We start from the raw sequence: 21,858 nt of genomic DNA, 5'->3' as shown, positions 1-21,858 counted from the left end.
TAGCTTCTAAAAATATTTATTTCCTAAGTAAATTAAATAATTTTTGGGGTGAATTTTTAACTTTAGCATATCACAACCTTTAATAAATAAAACTAATGTAATCATTTCTGAAAGTTATTAAGAATGAAGATAAATAGTATATATATGTATGTATGTAATATGTATATTCTTTATATTTAGATGGATTGGATATATTTGATTATGTTATGTAATTTTTAAAAAGCAAATTAGCTGCATCTCTAATAACAAATGGAGGGAAGATAATTGTTAATTCTCATAATCTAGGTTGGCCCATCTAAGAAAATTAAAGAGGTTAAGAGAAGAATTCATTTTGATTATTCCTCTTAATACCAATCTTAAGTACCTAAGCTAATAAAATTTCAGTTTACTTTGTCAGCCTTGCCTTAATTTACGAAATAACAATATACACCCCTCCTATGTTGTGAGTTTAATATTAATTTTAAAACTTACTATCTAATCAATTCATTTATACGATATATCATTAATAATACTCTAAAAGAAAATATAAAACTTTACATACAAAAATGATTTAATAATAAGGTAAAGATTTTTAAACATTTGGCGGTACTAGTTAAATTCCAATTACATTTTATTAAAGTACTAAAGCGATTGTGTTTGTGTTTCATTCATTTAATCAAAATTTTGTTTCTAATAAGAAAATTCATCAACGTGAAGTTACTCAGTATAGTCGTAAAAAAATGTATAACAGTATGGTTTCGAAACTGATTAATATCCGCTGGATTATATCCGGTTCTCATTTAATATATCCGGTTAAAACATACGTATAGCATCCTATACCAGACAACTTTCCTCGGATATCAAAATAAAATCATAAAACTGATAACTGTTTTGTTGGCTCAGACCTTCAGCCCCTCGGGGCTAACAAAACTTAATCGTATAGTTTTTTAATTTCATATCCATGGAAAGCTGTATTGCGATGCTATAAATAACTATTCTTGGTCTATATGTTCTAACTAAACCATTGTCAATTACTGTATGTTAGACTAAAACAAAGCATTTGACAATTATCTCTGTGCAGTTGCACTCTTCGTTATGGATATTGTCCTCTTATAGGAATCAATCATAAATGTTTCATGCAATAAATAATATATGAAATATGAAGTTTACCACTATTTACATAAATGTATAATGTAATGTAATCTTACTAAACAATAAATAAAAATTTATTTCGATATTTGAATTTTTAATAACAAATAAAGGCTTTCATTTCAATTTAATTCGATGTAACTATGAAAAATTGAGCCCATTTGAAGTTTGTTATTGTGATATAAACTTAAAAAACAACTAAAAAAGATGCAAATGTGTGAGCAAGGTATGAAAAGACAACAAATCATCAAATGGGCGAAATTTTTTTTAAAATAATTTTAGGCCATTACTTATTCTAAATTATAAGATAATAGAGCAACAAAGCAACAATTTAAAGTTTTTAATCGGTAGGTTGGTTTGTCTGTCATAATTGTATGTGATATTGCACCTATGAACAATTTCCCTTCTAAATGTATGTTCCCCTCCTATCATTTTCAGTCATCACGCGATTAGGGAATATGTGATATTATATTAGGTATAATTGCAAATTATTTTTTTTAACAATAGTTAAAACATCCATGCACTTTCGGTGCCCTGTTTGAACAATAAATATGCAAACATAAATGTATACCTAATCCAGACAACTAACTGCCCCAAAGGGTGGAGACCCTTTTTTCTACTAGCAAATTGCATTCTGTCATTTTGTAGGAACTGTGCTGAATTTATAATTCTGACGTTATTAAATGATTTAAAGACACCTAAAAAATCAAAACAGGGTCATACCCCCTCTATTCTTATACTTTGAAGTATGAACTTATATCCTAGATCAACTATGGAGAGGTCTATTAATGATAAATAATATTCCCCAAAAATGGCATATCAAAATTCTAGATTTTTAGCTTTGAAAATTTGTGGCCAAAAAATCTGGTTAAACCTTTCATCAACCTTTAACAAATTGTATTTACACAAAATAAATAATAAATTAATTAAACTAATGAGATTAAAGATTTAGCGGATTCTGATCTTCTCAGGGGAGACTTATTTCTCCTTCTATTCTTGAGATAGGATTCTGTAAATTTCTTGACCTCAGAGAAAATAAATATGCTGGAGGTCAGACCAACTAAGAATAACAAATCTAAAACAAAAATATTTTATAGGAAAAAAGGTAGATTTCATAAAAACAATCAAGGCGTTTAAAGATTTCTTCCAAATTTAATGGCTGATAAATTGATGTACATTCCAATAATGACACGCAAGATTATCCCTTCTGTAGTTTAAAATTAGTGGTCGAAACGTTTGAATACTCAACTTAATGAACCAAATAATCAAAATTAGTAAAGTTTCCAAAGTTGTAAAGCGTTAAGAAAGCGTCATTATAAAAAAAACTTTGGGGACTTGTGTAATGAACATCTCATTGCCCCATCTCTCTGCATATTTACCTTGTATAGATAAAGGTTCAGTCTGGAATATATATTGTAGAGGAGCTGTGTAGATGACTAGCATTTGACCAACAAGAGAGAAAAGAACAGCAAAACAAAAAGCTTTGTTGCTGAATAATCCAATACTAAACACTGATTTCGTCAAAGACCTAAAAATACAAGTAAATGATTAGTTGATGTTAAAACGTACTTTATACCTTCATACTTATGCGGTAAGACCAGACTTTTATAGTGTCTCCAAGGCACTAACATCCAAGCTATTGTAGAAAATCAGCCCTGCGATTACACGACCATTGCCTGAGAGTCCTAACTGTGCATGGCAATAAATGAGTTGAGCCAATGAAGGGCCAATGCATTCCCAATACTCTTACTATCAATGTCGTGCATTTAATTAGCATAGCAGCAGTAGATACAATTTTTAACATATTTAATTATGACGCGATTTAAAGGATATAAACCGATGAAAAGAACAAAAAGAGTGATGTTATAATTTTTTTGGTTAGGTAGCATTCAAATTATATAAAAGACATAAAGAATTCCCACAGAGTTAGATGATGCAAATACTACCTGCAGGACAAAGCATTGAACATGTCATAGAAAACAAAGCAGGTAAAAGTCATGGTTGTATCTCGTGCTGTCATTTTTCCGTCTTCCATCATTTCCTAAACAACTTGTCATAATGGAATGCATGGCAATACTTTTCCATTCTACATTTTTTAACCGAAGCTTTTTTGTATTTACGGTCTGTAGGTACTGTCCATTAAAAGTCAATTTTAGCGCATCGAAAAATCTGAATTCATGATTTTTTTTCAGTGCTTATATAGTACCTAATATTTTTTTAAAAATATTTGGAGGGCAGCTACCCCAAATTTTATCAATAATGTGTCCATAATATACCTATCAACTACCTAATCCTATTGTTAGTTTTAATCAAAATAGTTTTAGTATGTTGCTCAAAAATACGATAGGTTAGATTTATTAATTTGCAAGCTTTATTGTTATGAATATCTTCATTATTAGTAACAGAAAATAAGATACAGCTCAATTGAACTTCTTATAGCAAAAAATCCATTGTCTCTATCGAAAAGATTTATTTTATCTAAATAAAAAATGAATATCATTACCTTAAAAACGTAGAGAGTACCACAAACAATGATAGCTGCTGATAATATTATGTTTAACAACAAGCTTCTTGATAACATGGCTTCCTAAAGATTGTTAGTGAATTAGGTATATTAAACTGATTAGTCATATATAACTTTATATTCTCATAATAAATAAATCAATTTTAACAGACAACCAATATTTCCGTTCCATCTTCCATTCTGATGTTAATATCTCATTATTATTCCTAACCATCGCAATAGTTGGGCATGAATCCTAATCTGCTTCTTAAAAAGAATGGAAAAACAGCAACGGTTTACAAAATTTCAATTCAAAATATTGGACTAACAATAAGGAATTTGCACAAAGGGCCTGTTTAATTGGGAGTTTTTTTCCTATGTCTAGACTCTGCTGGGCTACCAAGTATTTAATAATACCTAACCAATCCTGACCTAAAGAAACATGCAAAAGAAAAACTATCTCCGTAATTTACAGTTAAACATCAGTAGAGTCAACAAGGTACCTTGTGTGAAAGAGCCGACAAGGAATAAATCGTCTCACCCAGAGTGAGAGGGGATGATGGGCTGTTTATTACACTAATCCCCAAAGTTTTATAATAACACTTTCTTATTCGATGACTAAACAACTTTGGGGATTTCAATAAATTTTGATTGGTTGAGTGTTCAACCACTAATTTTAATCACTTAAAGGGGTAATTTTTGTGGGTATCATCATTAGAGATGTAATCATTATCTTATCCCTTTAGATCCCTGGTCTACACCAATAAAAACCCTTTATTTGCTAACCTTTGTGTTTCTAGGTGGCTTCCTCATAATGTCTTTATCCGCGGGTTCAACTCCCAAACTTTGTGCTGGAGGACCGTCCATGATGATGTTGATCCATAGTATCTGCATGGGGTTCAAGGGGTTGGGGGTGTCCATCAGGGTGGAGAGGGTGATCAAGGAAAGGGCGGCAATACTTGTGCTCATTTGGAACTAAACCAATGGTTATCTTAACATTAAAACCTTAGAATTAATATATGTGTAGGTAGTATTTTGAAGAGCTTTTGACTTAACATGCCCTAACACTTTAAAAGAGGGTATTCAACCTCCATGACTCTCTGTACTCTATTTACTTTCACCTAGTAAGAGGGAGGTCCCCTTTGATCTTATTTAATCGCAGAAATGAGGTAAGACCATCAATAGAAATAAATATACAATAATCTTTGGTGGGCAGATAAAAACGTGTTGCTCTATCAATCAATGATGTTAGGTTGAGTATTACAACGGCTTAATTTCACAACCTTTGTCAGGAAGTCCTAACTAAGCACCACAATAACGAGTTTATGGGCCAAGGTATTCCCTTACTATTAGTGTCATGCCCTGAGATGGCAGCATTAAGTACCATCTCTAGTATGACACAGTGTGGTTCAGACTTAAACAACCACATCCACAACAGCATTTTCACATATCCATTACACATTCAAACCCAAAAAGAAGCATAATAAACATGACTTTTCCAGAGATAAGCAAATATTTTTATATTAAAGAATTAAAATAACCATTCCTGTACAAAGTTTCTAATGTTATAGAAAATAGATTTTCCCTCCTCAATAGCTGACATAATAGTAGAGAAATCATCATCAAGGAGTATGACGTCACTGGCCTCTTTGCACACATCTGAACCAGACCTAAAATAATAAATACAAAATTTTAGTCATTTGTGTTTGAGGCAAAAAACAAAGCTTTCATGTAAAATTATATTCTGCATGTGATACCCTGATAAAGTGGGGGGGAAGGAATAAAAATTTTGTAGGAGGGAGAAAAAAGAAAAAAAGTCCTGAAAACATTTTTTCCACTTTTTTTTCCCTTCTAGGGGGGGTAGGTAACATTCACAATTCTTTTTTGAAAAGAAAAAATTACCTGCCCATAGCAATACCAACATCAGCACTCTTAACAGCAACCCCGTCATTGACTCCATCTCCAGTCATAGCAACTATATATCCATGTGACTAAAATTTTTAAAAATTAAATAAAAAATTAAAGTCTTAGTTATGATGTCTTGAGGCCGTAAAAGATCCTTATTTCTCAAGGAACTAAAGGGATAAGAGAATGGCCGACAGGTTGGTGTACATCCCGAATGTTAAAACATATAATTACCCCTTCTGTAGATTACAATTAGTGGTTTGAATGTATGGATACTCAATTTAAAAAACCAACCATTCAAAATTCAAAAAAAGTCGCCAAAGTTGTTAAGAAAAGAAAATGTTATTATAAAACTTTGGAGACTTTTGTAATAAACAGCCCATTGTCCAATGTCCCCTCCCGCTCTCTCTGTTAGTTCTCGATAGAGCTTTGTTTGAAGCATGGTTTAAGGCTATTTTAATAATGAGGAAAAATTTTACCTGAAGAGCTTTGACAATCCTGACTTTGTGCCTAGGAGTGACCCTGTAGAATACTGACGCAGCCTTCACCAAGCTACGTAAGTCATTCTCGTTAATTTGGTCAATTTCTGCTCCGGAAATAGCTACGCCACGTCCATCTAGATGAAGAATTTTAATTCCAAAAATGTATCTATTTGCATATAAGTCTTTACTTAACCTTCTACTTTTTATGCTCATACAAAACATGAATTTCCAAATGTTAGCTTTACATTTCTTGGCAAAGAAATATTAAAGTAGGTACATGATTTAAAGGTTATAAACATTGAAAATTAAGATGGATGAATTATAAGTTTTAATTCAAGAAAATTAACTGAAACTAACTGTTAAATTGGAAAGGGTCATAAAAGTTTTTAAAATTTCTTTCTGCTAAGCGTATTTTTTTAACAATAATATTAGATAGAGGCCTAAAAGGCTAAGGAAAATAAAAATGAAAGAAGGCGAAATATCAGCATCACTAAACGTTAATGTGTTCGTATTAAAAAAAAAATAAACAAAAAAAACAGTCTTTCAATACTTATCGAGTAGATGTGTATCTCAAATTCTACCTGGAGCACAATTCCGGCTGACCAGCCCAATTTGTTTACCAATAGCAATTGCTGTTTCCTTAGCATCACCTGTCACCATCAAAGTCCTGAAAAAGTTTTGATTGGTAATCGTAATAAAGACTGACAGCTTTCCACGGAAAAAAAAGAAAAATTATAAGATTAATTCTAGTTTTGTTGGCCCCAAGAGACCGAATGCCAATGCAAACAACACTGGAATTTCTTATAATTTGATTTTACTATTCATAAAAAAATGCTTAAAATATTAAAGATATATGCTTTATCAGTATAGCCCCGAACCGGTTCTGATCGTTTTCGAAGCCATTCAGGATAATATTTACCTCACTCCACTTGCATGCAGTATTTGTAATGAATCTGGAACTCTATCACGGGGTGGGTCCTAAACAAAACAATATTATATTAATCAAAATATTCATAATTTTTCGGAGAGGATCAAATGACAATTTCATTTCAACCGCACTAGAACAGCAAACAGCTTTTTAGAAAAAAAGGAAAAAGTTTTCACATGATTAATCGTTCTCCAGTGTCAAAATACATTTTTTTCTAAAATAAGTATATGTTAGAATTTTACAGATATGCTAAACTACTCAGTGCATTTATTAAAAACTGCAGAGTTTGTTCCAGGGTAGAGTACTAGAGAGGTAAGCGTTAGCGATCGAACTAAAATATTCTAGAAATTTGCTCATAATGATTATAAACTGGGTTTCGCTAAGCTTATAAATTCACAAAGAAATCCAGTTTCCTTCAAACCAATATGGCTTACCTGCATAGCTGCAAGGCCAATAAGAACCATGTTGGCTGATTTCTCGCCAGTGTAACCAGAAGGACCTGATCTGGCCAGAGCAATCACACGCAAACCCTAGATTTCAATCCTTAAATCATTTTGGACAATCAATTTTGCGTAGGTACCTAGTTTACAAAAAAAGAATCTTTGTAAATTCAAAGTTGGATAAGATAAAAAGAAGTCATTAGGTACAGGATGAACAAAATGACCCTTAATCTAATTACCTTTGTTTTCACTCGAACTAATTTCTTAACGCCGAAACCACCAAACCCCCCCCCCCCCGCCCCCAACCCTTTATGAAATTTTTGAAAATAACACATTTCTAGCCCACTCAAGGGCACTAACAATGCAGGGTCTTACCCCTATTGGTTACTATCCATGTGGTGCTCTTTTAACCTTTAACTTAACTTAACATAAAATAATTTTCAAAATATGCTTAAATAAAAGGCTTATTTGTAGTCCGTATGAAATATGAAGGAAACTAACTAAAATTTTGAGAGACAATCAATGTCATATAACCGTTTATAATATAACAGACTCATCCTTTAGCAAACGTAAACTGTAGGTAATTTTTTCGTAATTTAATTCTTTTTAATAATATTTCAAGGATTAAATTCCTGTTCTCCCAAATGCCTGCAGGCCTCCATCATTTCATTGGCCACGTTGGTGCCCGCTAGAGGCTGAACCATACCATGCTGCAGGTAGTAGCTGCACCGGGTCAACACACTCTCCAGGGCTCCCTTCATAAACTCTACCTCGGTGCCAGGGTGCTCTAAGCTCTAAAGAAACAAGAGTTCTATACATATATTTCAATGAAAACGTTTGCATTTTCTATAAATAATCTATGAAGTAATGTTTAACTTAAAAATGTTTCATCTTATAGAAAAGAAACCCTTCCAGCAAACATTGTTAGGGACCTTCCCACAAAGTGCCTATCGAGCACTGAAATAGCATTTTCCGCATTTCTTGAAATAAACTGAAAATAAAGGGAAGTTGACGTTTTTTCCTATAACTAACCCCCGCGGGACTCGATATATCTTAACCTAACCTAACATTACCATTAAACAAACAACAAAAAACTCTTTTTCCATTTAAATCAAAATAATGGGAGAGGTTTTTTTTTGCTCAACAAGGCACTTTAAGGTAAATTTCCCATTGTCTTTACATTTAGAAGTAAGAAATCACTCCTAGAATAAGGCAAAATCAAACTGCAACTGATCTACCATTGATAAATGAAAAACATACCTCACAAATAACAGACATTGATTTAGTCTCATGATTGAATGGCACTTCTTTCTTACGTGGATATTTTACAGTAAAGTCCTGTTCATACATTTCTTTGATTTTATATAATATAAATAATCCTATTATATACCTAAATTAGTTCAGTTTTCGTCTTTATACGTTAAAATCTCGCCAACCAGTAAAACATTTAAACTCTCTATTTCAAAGAGACTTCGGGTATACCTAGTCCATTTCGTAGCAACGCTCCTTAAGGGGCGATTCTTTGTTTTTTATCACAGTAGCTTTTCTCCTATTTCTAGCCCCTGCGGGGGGGGGGGGCTCTAACCCTGCGGGGCCAATTGCCTCACCATGTGGGGCAATCACCTAACCCAATATAACCTAACCTAACCTAAAATAACTTATCAAAGTTATTCTAAAAATACGACGAATCGCCCCTTAAGGGGCGTTGCCACAAAAGATCCTAAGATGGCATTAGGCTATATTATTTAAATATCTAAGTCTAGATTAGTCTATTTTTTCTCCATGATGCTGAGTGCCGCCAATATAATGTAATAAGGTATTCCAAAACAAAGGGTGAATTATACGGCTAGTGTTTGAAAAAAAAGCATCGATCTCGCTTGCATGCATTGTCCAAGATCAAAAGAAAAGGCTGCTAGTTAACTATCAAAAGCCTAAAAAATTGTAGATAATTTAGACTGATAAACTTTAAAAAATGCAATCATGTCTTTTAGTAATATTGTCAAAGATACATTCCTGAGGAGTAATTTTCCCAGCTAAGCTAAGTAGAGCACCTTCGGTGGGCTGTCCCCTGAGGACCTCGCCACCAATATGAGCGTTGTTACAGAGACAACAAGTTTGAGCTACTGCGTGCAGGTCAGCTAATGTACCTGAACAAAACAGGAGCTACCATCATATTATATAAAGTAGTAAGTTATTTTGTCTGAAGCTTAAGGTTTCAATCTACTAAACTCCTACGCCGAATCCGATCGATTGATTTCTTCATTGTAGGGTAGCTTCACATGGATCCGAGGATAGTTATAGGCTATTTTATTTGAGATTTAGGTCTTAGGAAGGTTTTAAGCTATTTTTCTTCTCTTTTATACCTAATGGAATACAAAGCCCCTAGATGCTAAGGGCACAGCCGCTGGTATTTTTATAAAAAGGGAAACTTAAACTCTTTTTCTCAATCAATAAAGAACAAGTTAATTTTAAAAACCTTGAAGCAGTTTTATGAAGTTAAACACTTAACAACAAAAGTCTTTATAAAAAGTTTTTTTTCTAAAGCAAATGAAAGACAGTAAAATAACACGTCAAGTATTTTCATAGTATTTTACTAACTGGGTTAGTCTAAAATAAAGTAATTCTGATAATGAAAAAAAAAGGCTTACCTTCACAATTTTGACTATCTATAACATCACATCTTCCTTGTGTATTGTATCCCATACCACTAACCTAGTAAACAAAATTATCTTATGTTCATGAATTCAGATGAAAAACGGCTGAGACACATAGATATCTATAAAAGCGAAGCTTTTCTATAATTAGGGTCGGTCCGTCCGTACGTCCGTCCGAGACAGATAGCTTTTATTCGTTAATTTAGGCATATTAGAATTGTCCTATCAATTTCAAACTTTGCATGATGATTCCTGTAGTAGTTAGGTACGATTTATAAAGCGTAGCAACTTTATTTTATAATCATTACCAGAAAGTCCGTACGTCCATTTTAAACATGTTGATTTTTCTACTTTTTTAACAACTAATTTTTATGTAATCTAATTATCCGTTTGATCTGATTTTTGGTATATTGATTTCTGGGACAACAAAGAACAATATTATAAGCGAAGCAACTCTATAATCAAGTCCTAAAAATGTAAGTATGTTTATAAACATTATCCTACCATTTCAGTGCTTCGCTTTTATGGATGTTGTCATCCTTGTCCTACTTCATTTAACGAGGTTAAAATGTAGAAAAAAAACGACATAGGAACGGCAAACTTAGGTAAATACAATAATTAGAGAGGCTTCCACTTTATCATAAAATTTGAAATGAAAACAAGCTAAAAGCTATAACGCTTATACATACAACCCCGAGCAATATTTAAGTTTCGGTGGTCTTGCCATCAGTTACCAACAAAATTAATTCGGAATAAATCACAAAACATTAACATGATTTTAACAAAATTGGGAGTAACAGGTGACTTTTTTTCTGCCCTCAAATATTATATTAGATCTTTTTCGATTGTTGGCTACACCTAATTCTTAAGTTTTAGCTGCACAAAATGAGAAAAAAAATGCCAGGGATAGTTTCACGAAAGGCATTTGAACTTAATTTAGTGAACCGCATATTTTTTCCTGGTTAATTGGTTAAACTACATTTATATGGCATATATTTGAAAGAATTTCAATTTTTTACCACGTAGTTTTTAAAATATCAAGACTTGAAAATTTTCTTTTTAAATTGCATATATCACAAAAAGACGATTTTCAAGTCTTAATATTTTCAAAACTACGTGGTAGAAAATTGAATTTCTTTCAAATATATATCATATAAATATAGTTTAACCCATTAACTAGCAAAAAATATGCGGTTCACTAAATTAAGTTCAAATGCATTTCGTGAAACTACCCCTTTCAAACCTTTATCTTATCACCACAAGCAGTAACTATTGTAGTAACAGTCATCTGATTACAAGTGATTGTTCCTGTCTTATCACTACAAATAATGTTGACACAACCAAGAGCTTCCACTGTTGGTAACTTCTTTACAATTGCCTAGTAAAAAAACTACTAATAACATCTAAAATCCCCCAACAAATATTTGATTTGATTAAAGGTATCTTTGATGCTTGTTTTTGGAATTATTGGTTACTGGTTAGGAAAACCCCAGGGGTGTATATTCTGCACAAGATTAATTTATTTCCCCTGCTGCAATTTTTTTCATTTTTTCCCCTCCTAGTTTTTTCCAGCAAGGAAGGGGATTAAATGGAAAAATATTTTCAGAACTCTTTATTCTATTCATATTATCCCCCCTCCCACATATTCTTTTAGTTTTTTTCACCAAAGAGGGGAGAAAAATGGAAAAAATGCTTTCAGTTCTCTTATTTTTTACATTACCCCCCCCCCCCCCCCCAAACCACATATTTTTTTACTCCCCCCTCTCAGCAGGGTCAAATTTGCGGAATATACACCCCTGGAAAACCCACAGAGGTTATTTACACATTATTTGCGAGAGGCGGGGTCTAATCCAGCTTATAACAGTAACGAAATTAATTCGGAAAAAAATCACGAAACCCATAAGTATTTTCAGCTGTCGTTGGGGAGGGGGGGGGAGGACACATCTACGACCTCTCCATCTACCCGCCATATTTTATTTAGATTTATTTTAAACTAAATCTATATAGGTAATAAGTATTTCATTTCTTATTTCTACAACAAAATAATAATAATACCTGTCTTTTAGCCATTCTCATGACCCCAAGAGCCAGAGTGACTGTTGTTACAATTGGAAGGCCTTCTGGAATAGCTGCTACTGCAAGACTCACCTATACATTATTATATTTCAAATCCCTGATTTTTAGGATTCTTGTCACTATAACTTAACCCTTACAGATCGGGGGGGGGGGGGCTCCAAGAGCCCCCCCCTCTAGTTTTTTCAATCTCATTTTTTTTGTAGGTAAGATGGAGTGCTGTGACTTCATGACTTTTTAATTTTAGTAATTATACGTCGGCAAGAGTTGATTTTATTAGGATATCTGGTCTGTGTCGGTCGTGGTGTCCGGTCAAAGTCGGTTGGGTAGCACCAAAATTAGAAAAAAAATCGTAATTTCTACATTATGACTCTTGTGTATAAGGAGAAACCTAAAATTTTTTTGGTGAATACTTAGATATCAATGACCTTCTGAGAAAAAATGTGTTATGACCGTTTGACCGCTCCCTGACCGACTTTATGACCGATTTTTGTCCGGCTTTTACTACAGACATATATCATGAATATCGTGGCTTCTATTACAGCTAGAGTCCTATAAATTTTTTTGGTAAATCCTTGAGCAACATCAAACAGATTAAAATATTAACCGGCGCCGCCAACCGCCGTTTTACCGCCGTAACCGCCGAAAATGGCGGTTTTCGTTATTTGCCGTTTTTTGGCGATGTTCAGAAAAAGTAATTTTTTTGTTATGAAAAATAAAAGTTCGTCTTAAAATTTTGTCATCCTAGCTGCAAAATTGGCCGCTCTACAGCTGTTTTAAAATTTAGCGGCTGGCCGCTAAAAAGCGGCTAAGGAGCGGCCTGGCTGCTGTGACTAGAAAAAGTAATTTTCTCTAAAACTACACATGAACCACCAGAAAAAAATTTTACGTCTTTATCTGTAACAGGAGCCGAGATAGAGGGGGGGGCTCTTTGAGCCCCCCCCCCCCCGATCTATTAAGGTGGGAATTGGGGCCCGAGCTGTAAGGGTTAAGAAATTGGGCAATTTTTGTATCTAAAGGGAACTATCCACGAACGAGAGCAAGTGATTCTAAGCACCTTCCAGCATTGATCCGCAATATTTTTTTAGTGAATATACTAGTTTTATAATAAATATTTAGTTTATTGATTAAAAAGTTTGGTTTCACCATGGTTTTATATGAAAAAAAAAACTTTGAAAAGTCAAGCATTTTTTGGTGCAATATAATCAAATGTTTTGATGAGTTTAAACTGTTCTTTTAAAGCTTTGACACAAAAGTATATTATTTTGATTAAAAGGTATATTTAGAAAAAGGGTTGGTAACTTGTAATATTGTAAACAGTTTAATTAGGGAACTTTTGCAATTTACAGCATTTAATGCTTTTCGGTCGTGTTATTTTATTTTGTCCTTTGAACTCAACAAAGCATTTGATGATAATGCATTGCAAACCGATTTACATTTCAAAGTTTTTTTATTCATATGAAACCATGGTAAAACCCAAGTTTTTAGTTGATAAACCAAATATTAACCTAGTATATTCACTAAAAAAATACTATGGATCAATGCTGGAAGGTGCTTAGAATCACTTGCTCTCATTCGTGGATAGTTCCCTTTTTAACTTCTACTAAATAGAATCTATTTCTAAATTGATTTGGTGTACCAGATAAGAGAAGAGAATTTTTAGATTATAAAGGGACAAAGGACCAATTCTTACAAACACTTTTAAGTTAAAATTTCCCCCCTACCCACTTCCCTTTAGTTCCAAAACAAAACAAGTTTTACGCCAATATTATCGAAAATAACAAAAATATCGAAATTTTCAGCATTTAAAATGGAAGATGATTAAAGTCCCTCCACAGATTATGACGTCATACCATAAAATAGCCAATGAGAGGCCTGTATACACTGTAATTGACCAATGTAAAATTTATGCTGGCCTCTTATTGGTTATTGGTCATTAGTGGAGGGACTTCGTCGTATTTTAACAGTAGCTTTTGATAGGTTATTTTCAGGTAAATGTAAATTATTGCCCGGCAGGGTTTGAGACCCCCCCCCCCCCCGGGGCTAGAAATAGGAGAAAAGCTATTGTGAAAATACAAAGAAACCCGCTACTTTGTTTTCTTTCCATGATCAGAATATACTTACCCCAATATTGAACATGACCATGAGTTTCCTGCCCTGTAGGAGACCAACCACGACAATGATGAAAATGACAACAAAGCTGTAGGCAGACAACTGTTTGCCCAGGGTGTTCATGGAGTTCTGCAGAGGGGTCGGTGGTGACTCCTCTTCAGACATCATCCTGGGAAATAAAATAATGATAAATCTTCTTAAAAAATAAGGCACAATGTAATCTAACCTAAAGTAATGGAAAAACAACGAAAACTAACATTCTTATTTTCAACTTAGTATTGGGTTACAAAGACAAATTTTAGCCGTATAAGAATTTTAAATATGACTCATTTATTTTTGTAAAGAAAAGCAAAAGTGTTTTATTGCATTAGGTTTTTGCAATATTTATTGATTCTGTCAAATTAGATAATTTTTCTTTATGTTGTTAGTATTAACAAATGTTGTGTAATAAAATAATATGTAGTTAGGTATATAAGATTTACACTTGATGCAAAAAAGTTTCAATTAATAAATAATCTTATAAACATAAATGCATTTGATATAAACAAGGATGAAATAAACTCTTTAAAAGCGAAGAAAAAAATAAAAACTTACAGTTTTTAGCCTATGCAAAGTCAGTTATGTGAATGTGTGTTAGACAGTCCTCTATGAGGAAGCTCTGTATTAGTCTATGGAAGGTTTTAATCCATTATTGGCTAAATGCGATACCTATTGCCTACAGTATTAAAGGAAATTGATAAGCTAATTTGTTTATAATTAAAGGGCAGTTTAACTTTTTGTGTTGAAAAAATTAACTGTTCATTTAATATTTCAAATTTTAAAGCAATTTATCCATAAGTTTTATAATCATCATATAAGTTAATATGAACAAAGTTTGCCCTATGTTTGTTTACTTAAAGTTATGATGAAACATGAGTAAATTGAAATGCCCTTCCTTACATATTTGCATCCATAGAGTACATACATTACCTAATAGGTAGTTACATTATGCTTTTACTTGATTCAAATTTTCATCATATTAAACACAGCTTTCTGCGGATATTAAAATGAAAAATTATAAGGTTAAAACTAGTTTTGTTAATTCCGAGGCCCATATTAATAAAACTGGTAAGTAACAATTTTATTATTTTTATTTCAATATTCATGGAAAAGTCTGTAAAACGATGCTATACATGATTTTTCAGTATAGCTGAGAACTGGTTCTAATCTAGCGGATATTAATCGGTTTCGAAGCCATACTGGAAAATATTAGTTTGTACCTGAAAACTTGACCAAACTGAGTTTTTTCACCGGTAGCAACGACAAGACCTGTTCCATGTCCTGTGGAAACCATTGTTCCCATAAACACTAAATATAAAGAATATTCAGCAATATTTAAAACACAAAATAAATGCGCAACTCAAGCATGCAATTAAAAGCAATCTATAGTTGTAATACCAAGTTAAAAATCTGCCTTAGATTATTTTAGTACTTTAAAGACTAGAACTCTTCAATTCATTTGCTTGGGCCTCTTTATTTGCTCTTTAATGGAAGTCTAATCGTCTGATAGAAAAGGTCCACAGAACCTGTTACAAGGTCATGAATAAAAAAGTAGCCTAATTTTATTTTTCTCCAGGGAATGTCGTATACATATTTTTTATGGAGATACACAGAGACCCAGGATAATTTATTATGCACAAGAATTATTCAATCAATCAATCAATTATTTATTTTACCCGGCTGTAAAATATTTTATCCCCAAGAAGGGGAAAAAATGTTTTCTGTAGTAGTACTCTTTATTTTTTATCCCCAAGGATGGAAAAAATGTTTTCAGTAGTAGTACTCTTTATTTTTTACCCCCTCCCCCCCCCCCCCCCATATAGTAAGGGATCTCGTGCAGAATATACACCCCTGCAAAGACCATTTGTATAGAGTACTTACCTATATTTTTCATCTGTGATGGCCCAATATGTCCCTCGGCCTGTATAGGTCGACTGTGTTTAGAAACCGGCTCCGTCTCTCCGGTCAAACTGGACTCATCCAACGATATGTCATATGCCGTCAATAACCTAGAGATATAATGAATTATTGCCATTGAAAAAAAACTAATATTGGTACAAAATTTCAATAGATTAAGATCCTAGAAAATTTGGGGAAAATGTAAGGTCATTCTATATTGACGCAGCTTTTGATTGAACATTTGATTTTGTTTTTATTTTGTTAAAATTAAAATTGTATTCTATTTTACCAGACTATCAACAATATTTAATTTAAAATATAATAATGAAATAATTCAAGTGTTAGTATAAATGTAATTTGATATATTGTTTTACTTATGTAGTTATTCATTGTAACTATAAAAATAAAACATTTGTCTCGTATTACTCTTTATTTTTGTCCCTTTTCATAATCATTATAAATCGTATAAATATTTTAATTAGATGAAAATTAATAAGCATGTATATTTATTTATATTTAAGTAAATACAGTTATTTTTATTGCTAATCCACTTTTCTTTGACAGAAAATTAATAATAAAAACAATCTTTCTAGGGTTGGGCCGGATATCTGGTCAACGTTCGATATCCGGCAAATTACCGATTATCAGGCCGAATAACCGGATATCCGGCATTAAAAATCAGCCAGATATCCGGTGTCCGGATAGTTTCAATATCCGGTATCCGGCCATATATTGAAAACGGCCGGATATCCGGCCCGACTCTACTCTTTACATTGTTTCTGCTTTTTAATCAGGCAGCCACTGTTTGTCTGTTTCATCCGTCCTTCAGCTTATCTTTTTAATTTTAATAGTTGTATCTGAATGGTTTACATTGCATTGTCTTATTTATTGCGACTGACACAATTTCCTTATTTATGTCTGTACTCAAGTTTATGGTTCTTTTTATTCAAAAATATTGCATTCTTTTTATCAATAAGATTTATATTGATTATTTCCGCAGCTGTTTTTATAATGTAAGTTTAATATAATTGGGACATCATTAGGCTAATTGGAATTACTACAATATAATAAAATACAAGTGGTGGTAAAGAGTAGTATATATTTAAAAGGAAATCTATTCTTGAATTCGATTTTGTCCGTTTGTTTAGCAAAACAGCTAAAAATTTTGATTGTGAACATATTGGTTCTTGTTAATATTAATATAATCATATGTAATACAGTATGACCCTCGAAAAAGTATTTTTAAGCATCTGCAGCCCTTATTTCTCAATGAATTATTAAAAAATGTATATGTCCTTGTTCTCTATAGATTTCCACATAAGTAGATATAAAAATTTTAATTTTACCTCCATTAACTCCGGAGATTTTTAGAGCTGAAGTTTTGAAAAAGTGACTGAGAAAAAGAATTTTTTTTTGTTTCTCATAATTTTTGGATGGTTATATTATGTTTTTCTGGCAACTGAATAATAATACACAAAGAAAAACAAGTTAACTAATTAATTTATTTTTATTCTACCAAAAAATATCAATTTTATATGGCAAAAAATACTACTGAATGAATTGATTATTTGCAAATTTTAGGTTATTTATTTACCCTTATTTATAAAAAGGATTAATTATGACAGTTGCTCCGCCCCCTTTTCTGACATCTCAATCATTTAATAGGGGGTTAATTAAGTTTTTTAGACTAAAAAATCATTATGTTCTAATTTTATTTTCTTTATAACTTTTTTGTTATTAAAGTTAGGATTATGAAACAAAAACAATTTTCCTGCTATATTCATAAAGATTTATTTGGTTTTTTAATCTAAAACAAATTTGCCTAATAAGTAAGTTTTTCAAAATATCATTAAACTAAAAAGACTCAAAAAATATGTGTAAAAAAATGCTTTTTACTCAAAGCCTAAATTTTTTATTTCATTTTTGTATAAAGTTTCTGCTAGTAACAAAAATAAAAGGACTTCTACCTGAATTTTGCTAAAAAAGTCGTTTCATGTTAAAAGTTACTTTTTCCTCAGTCACTTTTTCAAAACTTTAGCTCTAAAAATCTCCGGTGTTAATGGAGGTAAAAAAAATATTTTTATATCTACTTATGTGGAAATCTATAGAGAACAAGGACATATACATTTTTTAATAATTCATTGAGAAATAAGGGCTGCAGATGCTTAAAAATACTTTTTCGAGAGTCATACTGTATATTAATTAAGATCTACACTGGGAACTAAATCTAACTTATATCTGATGGAACTCTATCCCCTATATTAAGTAAAACAAGATCTACACTAGGAACTAAATATTTGTACCTTATATCTGCAGGAACTCTTCCATCTATATTAAGTATAACAAGATCTACACTAGGAACTAAATATTTGTACCTTATATCTGCTGGAACCCTATCCCGGCCCTAGTATTAAGTATAACATGATCTACACTAGGAACTAAATATTTGTACCTTATATCTGCTGGAACTCTATCCCCTGTATTAAGTATAATAAGATCTACACTAGGAACTAAATATTTGTACCTTATATCTGCTGGAACTTTATCCCTAGTATTAAGTATAACAAGATGTACACTTAGAACTAAATATTCGAACGTTATAATGAGTATAACAAGATCTACACTAAGAACTAAATATTTGTACCTTATATCTGCTGGAACTCTATCCCTAGTATTAAGTATAACAAGATCTACACTAGGAACTAAATATTTGTATCTTATGTATACTGGAACTCTATCCCCCGTTTTAAGAATAAAAAGAACTACACTAAGAACTAAATATTTGTACCTTATATCTGCAGGAGCTCTATCCCCAGTATTAAGTATAACAAGATCTACACTAGGAACTAAATATTTGTATCTTATGTATACTGGAACTCTATCCCCCGTGTTAAGAATAAAAAGAACTACACTGAGAACTAAATATTTGTACCTTATATCTGCAGGAACTCTATCCCCAGTATTAAGTATAACAAGATCACCAGGAACTAGATATTTGGCTTCAAATACTTCTTCGCGTCCATCTCTGCGATAAAAAAAGGATTAGGAAGGGATAGCAAATAGAAAAACACTCTTCAGTTGTACAATGTACATTATTTTATGCATTTTTTAGCTTCCATTTATCTTTTTCTTTCAACTAGTAAGTTTGCTATAAAAACATATATTTTTGATTTTTGCAAAAGATTTGTAATGGAAAATCAATTGTGAAAATTTAGCTTACCTGACACAAGTAGCAATTGGTGGAACCAACTTTTTCAACTTTTCCAAAGTCTGCTCAGATCTAATAATATACGTATGTATATAAGAATAAATGGATCATTGATCAAGTTTCCGGTTTCGTCGTTTTTTCACAGTAGCCTTTCTCCTATTTCTAGCCCCTGCGGGGGGCTCTAGCCCTGCGGGGCATATTTTCTAACCCTTCGGGGCAATCATTAACATTTACTTAACCTAACTTAACCTAAAATAACCCTTTAAAAGCTACTGTGAAAATACGATGAAACCGGCAACTTCGTTTTCTTTCCATGATCCGAATAAATAATCCAATCTTTATTCTAATAATAGTGACAATATAACTTGTTAAATTGTTGGCTATATAAAGAAAAAAACCATGTAAGTACACTTAAGTACATGAAGAGCAACTACACTATCATCTAATCATTCTATTGACTTAAAATCTACTTATAGTAGAGTCATTTGAGAAAATTGTATTACTGAAGTATTTTAGAATACTACATTGTGAAATACTTTGCTATGAAAGATGTATTACTCATGGAATATATTTGTATGAACAGTTTAAGTGTTATACCTGTATTCTTGAACAAATCCCACAGTAACTACGATGACAATAGCTAGCGTAATACTTGCAGCATCGTCCAACTGTCGCATTAATAAACTCACAACAGCTATAAACAATAAGCATACAAATAATTATCAAACAAATAACAGTTTATGTCTTTTTCGATCCATGAAATAGGTTTTCATAATCTTGTGATTTTAATTTTAGTCTGTTTTTTTAATAGTAGTTATTATACCTCTAACTTAATTTTATCCAATTTGTTACTTTCATGAATGTCTTAATCGTCCGGATAGTATTCTTTTCCATGTATATATACAATGATACATAATGTAAACTTCCAGAAAAACGAAATCCTTATTTTAATAAGTAAAATAACGTTAAAAATTTCATAAAATTAAGTTATTTAGGTACGGATAATTTGGATATACTTTACCTGAGCAAAGTAAAAGTAAGATCAATGGATTCTTAAATTGTTCCAAATATTTCTTCCAAATAGGTTCCTCCTCGGAAACTATAAGCTCGTTATGACCAAGGGTTTGAATCCTGAAAAGTGTTTACATAAAAACATTCTTTATTTTCTTCACAATATTTTTTTAATCATTGATACCTAATTGTAATAATGTAGAGTTAATGTTTTCCTGTTATTGTAATTTCTCTCGTCATTTAGAAAAGTAACAAAGTTTAATACCTTTCTGTTGCTGCTCTACTAGTTAATCCGTTTCGTTCGTCAGTTTGGAGAATTTGTGACATCTCCTAAATGGAAAATTTATTATTTAAGAAGTTTATACCTATCTAATGTTGGATATTTTATAGACTTATGCCCCACAACCATTACATCAAAATTTGACGTTGTAACTATTTTGAAAACTTTATAAATTATTGATCGCTCAGAATTTATTTCATGTGGTAAAGCTATAGGACCTCAGCAGAAATCACTGCAGGCTGCAGATCGTTGAGCCACATATTGGCGGCTGTTCTCGTTCTCTCCTCCCCCTCGGTTATCATTCTCTATACATCAACATTCTTAGACAACAAATCATAATCTTTTCTGAAATTGTTTAAATATCAGATGTATATAGGTATATTGCATGTTTTTGATATTTAGTAGATGAAAATTTTAAAATTATGTTTTGGAAAAACATAACATCGAATAATCAGTGAATCGATTTAGCTAAATTAATTTGTAGATAGTGTAACTTTTTTCAATATATAATAAAGAGAAAAATTGTATTACATATATAGATAGATACCTTAAAAGCTAATTCCTAAATTATTGGGTAATTAAATTTAAATAAATAATATAAACATAGATTGAGGTTCTTAATTAAAAACTCTCATGCAAACGATGTGTTATAATTAAATTTTTAGGAAATTTTAATTCATTCAATTATTCATTAACCATTACGTGTCACTATGCCATTTATGAAATCACAATTAAATTGTCATTAAAATATATAAAAAAATTATTTTCGGTCACAAAAATCAAATAAAAAATAAAATAATGTCAGAAAAAAATAATTTTTTAACTCCACAATAAGACTTTTAAAGAATGAATACATTTTAACTGTAAATAATTAGCCAGCTAGGAGCACTACAAACATCCCAGACCAAAGGTTAGCGCGCAACTAAGCCAAAATGCCGCACTTTTCACATTCTCCGAGAGGTCGTCGTAAACACAAGGGTGTCAACATTTAGCAATTTTTCCCGTAAAATTATAAACTTTTATATACATCATTCTTTAAATGAGAAGAAATTGTGTTTCATTAAAGAAAATTCACATTAAAAAAAGTTTTTGAAAAAAAAAACTTTTTATGGTTGACACCCATAATAATATTGCCGTTCCATAATCGCAAACCGTAACCTGACCGTGGAATAGCTACGGCCATCGCTGCAGTAATT

At 31.9% G+C, this 21,858-nt stretch overlaps 1 protein-coding gene across 1 annotated transcript; it reads right to left on the bottom strand.

Moving 5' to 3' along the window:
- Positions 1-149: 149 nt before the first annotated feature.
- SPoCk (secretory pathway calcium atpase) lies at positions 150-21,010 on the bottom strand. Its single transcript, XM_080168041.1, has 27 exons — positions 20,881-21,010; positions 20,648-20,712; positions 20,393-20,502; positions 19,969-20,065; positions 19,384-19,443; positions 19,096-19,188; positions 16,146-16,273; positions 15,485-15,572; positions 14,238-14,394; positions 12,096-12,188; positions 11,284-11,418; positions 10,035-10,098; positions 9,355-9,533; positions 9,096-9,106; positions 8,647-8,776; positions 8,021-8,180; positions 7,381-7,478; positions 6,938-6,996; positions 6,600-6,685; positions 6,016-6,152; positions 5,534-5,622; positions 5,180-5,301; positions 4,418-4,608; positions 3,632-3,715; positions 3,075-3,169; positions 2,508-2,656; positions 150-2,203 (listed from the first exon to the last, which is right to left on the bottom strand). The coding sequence occupies exons 1-27, from the start codon at positions 20,962-20,964 to the stop codon at positions 2,055-2,057; spliced, it is 2,913 nt and encodes a 970-aa protein (XP_080024167.1). The 5' UTR covers positions 20,965-21,010; the 3' UTR covers positions 150-2,054.
- Between the last annotated feature and the right edge of the window lie 848 nt (positions 21,011-21,858).

Source organism: Acartia tonsa, chromosome 1, assembly GCF_053477335.1.
Source record: "Acartia tonsa isolate MP-2025a chromosome 1, ASM5347733v1, whole genome shotgun sequence".
In the NCBI taxonomy this organism is placed as follows: Eukaryota; Metazoa; Arthropoda; class Copepoda; order Calanoida; family Acartiidae; genus Acartia; species Acartia tonsa.
This window is presented reverse-complemented; position numbering and strand designations above follow the sequence as displayed.